The 6,323-nt window shown below is 56.3% G+C and overlaps 1 protein-coding gene across 1 annotated transcript; it reads left to right on the top strand.

Annotated features, from left to right (window-relative positions):
• Positions 1-270: 270 nt before the first annotated feature.
• On the top strand, positions 271-2,510 carry LOC137306090 (mRNA decay activator protein ZFP36L1-like). The gene is made up of 2 exons (XM_067975154.1): positions 271-378; positions 989-2,510. Exons 1-2 carry the CDS (start codon positions 340-342, stop codon positions 1,874-1,876), a joined length of 927 nt encoding a protein of 308 aa, XP_067831255.1. The 5' UTR covers positions 271-339; the 3' UTR covers positions 1,877-2,510.
• The last annotated feature ends 3,813 nt before the right edge of the window (positions 2,511-6,323 follow it).

Consider the following 6,323-nt stretch of genomic DNA (forward strand, 5'->3'; position numbering starts at 1 on the left):
GGGGGGAACAGACAGAGAGACGGGGCGGGTCTGGGGTCCGGGGTCTGGGCTCTGCCCTGCGCGGTGCCGGGGGGGGGGGGGGGAGTCGGGCCCGGATCCGCGGCCTCGGTCGCTCGGCCCCTCGGCTCCCCGCGGTGCCCTCTGCCGCCCCCCTGCGGCCTCTCCCCGGGCCCCGGGCCTCAGGCCCCGCCCGCCCGCTGACTCACTGCACGAGTTCCAGGCTCAGGCTCCGTGCGTCACCCCGGCCCCACCTCCCCCTCTCTCGGGCCCGATATAAGGCGGCGCTGCCCCGGCTCCTCACACCGGCTCCCGGACTCCACTCACCGCCAACAAACAACCATGACTGACCTACCCGAGCTGTGCGGCCTGCTGTCCGGGGTAAGTGTGTGCGGGAGGCCGAGGCCTGGGGCCCGGGTGAGGTGGAGACCGGGCGGCCGCCGGTCCCGAGTGTCCGTCCGTCGCCTCCGGACGCGCCTTTTTGATTTGAAGTCTCGCCGCACGGCGAGATCCCACAGGCGGCTCTGCGATAATCGCCCGATCATCTGCCTCTGTAGTGCCGGGTTGAGCGATAAATATCGGCCCCCGGGGAGAGCTCCCTGCCCTCGGTGGGATCGGGCGGGCGGGCGGGCGGGGCCTCGGTTTAACGGCTCCTCCGGCAGAGCGGCACCGGGAGCGAGTCTCTGGAGAGTGACTTGAACCCGTGACCTTCTGACTCGGGCGGGGGGAGGGATATGAGGGAGGAGGGATATGAGGGAGGAGGGATATGAGGGAGGGAGGAGGGAGGAGGGTGGGAGGAGGGGGGGATGAGGGAGGGGGGGGGATAGGAGGGATAGGGGAAGAGGGAGGATGGAGGAGAGGGAGGGGAAGAGGGAGGATGGAGGAGAGGGAGGGACAGAGGGAGGAGAGAGTGTACCTGGGGGCTGAGACCGTTGTTCCTGTGTTGTGACCTGTCACTAACCGTCTTTTCCCCCTCTCTTTCTCCACACAGTTCAGCCTCTTGGACCCCGACGATTTGAGTGCCTTTAACCCCAAGTTCGAAAGCCGAGCGGTCAAGCCGCCGGCCGGATTCCGCCGCCACTCCACCAGCCTCCTGCCCCTGGGCAGCTCCAGCCCCCGGCCGCTGCCCCTCAGCCACTCGTGCTGGTCAGCGGCCCTCGACCAGACCGAAGCGCAGCTGGGCCTGACTCGCTGCCTGAGCGACGGGGACTCCGCGGGGGACGCCACCAAACCGGCCCAGCACCTGCCGTCTCCCCGCTACAAGACCGAGCTGTGCCGGCCCTTCCAGGAGAACGGCTTCTGCCGATACGGAGACAAGTGTCAGTTTGCCCACGGCCTGGGGGAGCTGCGGGTCCTGAACCGCCACCCCAAGTACAAGACAGAGCGTTGCCGCACCTTCCACACCAGCGGCTTCTGCCCCTACGGGTCCCGCTGCCACTTCATCCACAACCCCGAGGAGGATTGCCGGCCCGGGCTGCAGCCCCGCGGAGACCGGCCCCGGCTGAAACAGAGCGCCAGCTTCTCGGGCTTCTCCTCTGACAGCGTGGGACTGGAGCTGGGCTCGGGCAGCGGCCGGGACTCCCTGTCCCCTCCGCTCTTCTCCGACCTGCCGGACTGGGGTTTGCTGCGGTCTGCCTTCAGCCAGGAGTTTGCCCGGGTCATGAGGCTGAGCGGTGGCTGCAGCTGCCACAAGCACACAGTGCCCTCCCGCCTGCCCGCGATGCCACCTTACACTGGCTTTCCCTTCACCGATAGAAGCCCGTCCGCAGACTCTCTGTCCGACCAGGAGGATTACAGCAGCAGCGGCTCGGAGTCTCCAGTCTTCGACCAGAACAGACGCCTCCCCATCTTCAGCAGGATCTCCGTGTCGGACGACTGAGGCCATCTCTGATAACTTTTTTATTCTCTGTTTAAATCTGGGGGGGGCCCCCACTCGCCTCTCCGACTCGCTCCCTTACCTCTTAAGCTGAAGCTCCTGAAACCTGCGGATTAATTTGCCGTTGATTCTGTTTAACCTCATGGGAGATGGCGCTCCTGACGTTTGGAGCCCAGCCTTCGGACGCCCAGCTGGTGAAAGGGGTCTGAGCTTTCCGGGCTGGCGGAAGGAGCTGTCGCCTGATGTAGCAAACTTTCTAACAAAACCGTGAATCACTTCTAAAATGCACAGGTCGTCTTCTGACGAGATTTCCGCCTATCTGAGTTACAAGCTGTCTGGGAACAAATGTTTGCAAACACCCTTTAAAATACCATATATTAATCCACCTGTACCTAGTGTTTTACAAACTTTCCAAGGAGCTGTTTACTGCACAATATAGAATATATTTAAATTATTTATTGAAGATTTTGGAATGTTTTGTATATTTAATGATATAGCTATATATTTTATTAGATAATTTATGATCTTTTTACAAAAAAAATTGACAAGCTCTTAACATTGTATCTATTATATTGCTGTCCGGTGCCTTATGACCTTATTTCATTTGTGAAATGAAATAAAGAGGGGAAATGAGAAATCAGGTGTCTCTAGTTTGGAAAAGTTTCAACTGTGTGTGTCCTAGTGTTGAGTTGAACCTGACGTCTGTAGTCCCTGCACTTCTGGGTTTCTTTCTTGCACACTGTAGGGTTCCTGTGGCAATTCACTTACTCTCTGACCGTCTGACCCTGTCCCCGCTTGTGTTGACTGATGTATGGTTAAATTGGTTAATTATTAACGATGATACAAGGTACACACCATCCTGCTAACTCAGTGCAAACCAATGTGACGTATACAAGTTATTAAACCATAGGTGGGGTAGTGTGACTGTGCAGGTGAGTAACAACCCACTGAAACTTTAACCTGGTGATCGCCTGTACCTCCCAGTATTTCTCGGCCGTGCGTTCTGCGGCTCGGGAGGGCTGCTCTCTCTCTCTCCCCATCGCTGCTCTTAAATTCTACATCACTTGACCTGTTCTAACACACCCAGTGCTGCAGTGACTGCACTGTGTGGAGTGCCCGCTGGTTATACAAGGGGAAAGCTGTAAATCGCAGGGTCACACCCGGAGGAGGGGCCATGGGGAGGCAGAGCGGGGTCAGTGCTCAGCAATCCGATGGCGTTCACTAATCTGACTTTCCGTATTTGCGTTTCAGTGTGTTGTGTAATTAGCAGTTTCTACGATACCCTGAAACTTGATGCGAACACGTGTTTTTAAATCGACTCTTCACTAACATTCATTTTGCAGCCAAATGATAAGGACCTTTTATTGCTTCACCTGTTTTTGATTCAGTTGCAATGATCACAAGGTTTTTCTGATTCTCTTTAAAAAAAATGAGTCAACTCATTCCCAGCAAATTACTAATTCATGGCTACAGCTAGCTGCTATGTTCCAGTAAATATGTTTTCAGTTAATATTACTGAGTAATTGTACAAAAATAAAGAGTGATCTTCACCTCCCCAACACGTCCGCTGAAGGCAGCGCAGACTGACTCACGCACACTGCAAGCCCAGATTTGGTTCTGCAGTCTGTGCCGAGGACTGTACGTTCTATAGCTGTTCCCCAGTGCCCCTGATCATCGCCCTGCTGAGCAGTGTGGGTGTGTATGCAAATTTCATAAAAGTACAACAGGAACAGGCCGTTCGCCCCATCCAGTCCGTGTTGGTGTTTATCCTAATCCCACGTTTCCCTTCAGCCACCTATCGAACCCATTCTTAAATGTTGACCTGGTCTCTGCTTCAATCACTAACTCCAATAATCGATTTCACAGCTCTCTGTGTGAAACAGGTCCCTCCTGCTCCCTGTCCGAAATCTCGTATATTTAATCTTACATCTATGTCCCCTGATTCTAAACCCTTCAACCACTGCAAACAGTCTCCCTCTACACTATCCCATCAAACACTCCCAGGGCAGGTACAGCACGGGTTAGATACAGAGTAACGCTCCCTCTACACCGTCCCATCAAACACTCCCAGGGCAGGTACAGCACGGGTTAGATACAGAGTAACGCTCCCTCTACACTGTCCCATCAAACACTCCCAGGGCAGGTACAGCATGGGTTAGATACAGAGTAAAGCTCCCTCTACACCGTCCCATCAAACACTCCCAGGGCAGGTACAGCACGGGTTAGATACAGAGTAACGCTCCCTCTACACTGTCCCATCAAACACTCCCAGGGCAGGTACAGCACGGGTTAGATACAGAGTAACGCTCCCTCTACACTGTCCCATCAAACACTCCCAGGGCAGGTACAGCACGGGTTAGATACAGAGTAACGCTCCCTCTACACTGTCCCATCAAACACTCATTGCTCATTCTCCCTGGACCCTGACCTGAGCTTTTCCCATTTAACTCTGTGCTTTTTCACAGAGTGGCATCAGGATATCCAGGGAAATCAGGAGGAATCTGATATTCAGGAGAACTCGGAGACTCAAAACAATGATTTGAGCTGTGAAAAGAGGCAGCACTCAGGCCAGTCACTGGCCTCCCTGAGCTGGGACCAGTGCCCCTCACTGAGAGACCCTCTCGCACATACATGGCCTGTCACCCAGCTGCCACGGCTCGAAATGTTGGGTTTGGCTCCGTCCCCGTCCCTTTAACTGAGGGTCAAGGACTCTGATTGAGGCGGACGCCGCCCCCTCAGCTCTCTGTGAATCACCCGCTCTGTAATCATTCCCAAATAACTCGTGTGCTGAGTAAAGGACTGGCTCAAAGCTCGTCTCTGTGCAGGGAATGTCAACCAGCGGTTTGTTGTTGACTTTGGCCACTCTCGGCCATTTCCAGCAGAGTTCGAACGAAGAGAAGGTGAAATTCTCGATAAACTTCACTGCAGCCGATGTTACTGGGCAACACAAGAGCAGCAGAACCGGGCAACTGAGACTAGAGCATAGGTCAGAGACAAGGGGTGGGAAAGGGCAGAGAGAGAGAGAGATACAGATAACAAGGGCACAGGAAGAGATGGTCAGAACAAGAGTGATATTAATGGGAGAAGAAAGACAGAGAGATGAGAGAGAGACAAATTGAGACAGGCATCGAGAATGACAGACACACATGCTCCAGTACAACCAAAATAGTTCATTCTGTCCGTAATGGTCCACACTGGACACTCCCCGCACTGGACTGGACACTCCCCGCACTGGACACTCCCCACACTGGACTGGACACTCCCCACACTGGACACTCCCCACACTGGACTGGACACTCCCCGCACTGGACTGGACACTCCCCGCACTGGACTGGACACTCCCCACACTGGACACTCCCCACACTGGACTGGACACTCCCCACACTGGACACTCCCCACACTGGACACTCCCCACACTGGACTGGACACTCCCCACACTGGACACTCCCCACACTGGACACTCCCCACACTGGACTGGACACTCCCCGCACTGGACTGGACACTCCCCACACTGGACTGGACACTCCCCACACTGGACACTCCCCACACTGGACACTCCCCACACTGGACTGGACACTCCCCACACTGGACACTCCCCACACTGGACTGGACACTCCCCACACTGGACACTCCCCACACTGGACTGGACACTCCCCACACTGGACTGGACACTCCCCACACTGGACACTCCGCACACTGGACTGGACACTCCCCACACTGGACTGGACACTCCCCGCACTGGACACTTCCCACACTGGACTGGACACTCCTCGCACTGGACTGGACACTCCCCGCACTGGACACTCCCCACACTGGACTGGACACTCCCCACACTGGACACTCCCCGCACTGGACACTCCCCGCACTGGACTGGACACTCCCCACACTGGACACTCCCCGCACTGGACTGGACACTCCCCACACTGGACACTCCCCACACTGGACACTCCCCGCACTGGACACTCCCCACACTGGACACTCCCTGCACTGGACACTCCCCGCACTGGACTGGACACTCCCTGCACTGGACTAGACACTCCCCACACTGGACACTCCCCACACTGGACACTCCCCGCACTGGACAGTCCCCGCACTGGACACTCTCTGCACTGGACAGTCCCCGCACTGGACACTCTCCGCACTGGACAGTCCCCGCACTGGACCAACCCCCGCACTGGATTATTCACAGTTCCACAGTCACTGACTCACTGGGGTACGGGTCCCACACACACTGACTCTCACTGGGGTACGTGTCCCACACACACTGACTCTCACTGGGGTACGGGTCCCACACACACTGACTCTCACTGGGGTACGGGTCCCACACACACTGACTCTCACTGGGGTACGGGTCCCACACACACTGACTCTCACTGGGGTACGGGTCCCACACACACTGACTCTCACTGGGGTACGGGTCCCACACACACTGACTCTCACTGGGGTACGG

Source organism: Heptranchias perlo, chromosome 41, assembly GCF_035084215.1.
Source record: "Heptranchias perlo isolate sHepPer1 chromosome 41, sHepPer1.hap1, whole genome shotgun sequence".
In the NCBI taxonomy this organism is placed as follows: domain Eukaryota; kingdom Metazoa; phylum Chordata; class Chondrichthyes; order Hexanchiformes; family Hexanchidae; genus Heptranchias; species Heptranchias perlo.

Bases quoted from the DNA above. Each gene is read 5' to 3' on its own strand.
- LOC137306090 (XM_067975154.1), top strand. From the start codon at position 340: ATGACTGACCTACCCGAGCTGTGCGGCCTGCTGTCCGGG. The intron at 379-988 runs GTAAGTGTGTGC...TTCTCCACACAG, and splicing joins TGTGCGGCCTGCTGTCCGGG to TTCAGCCTCTTGGACCCCGA.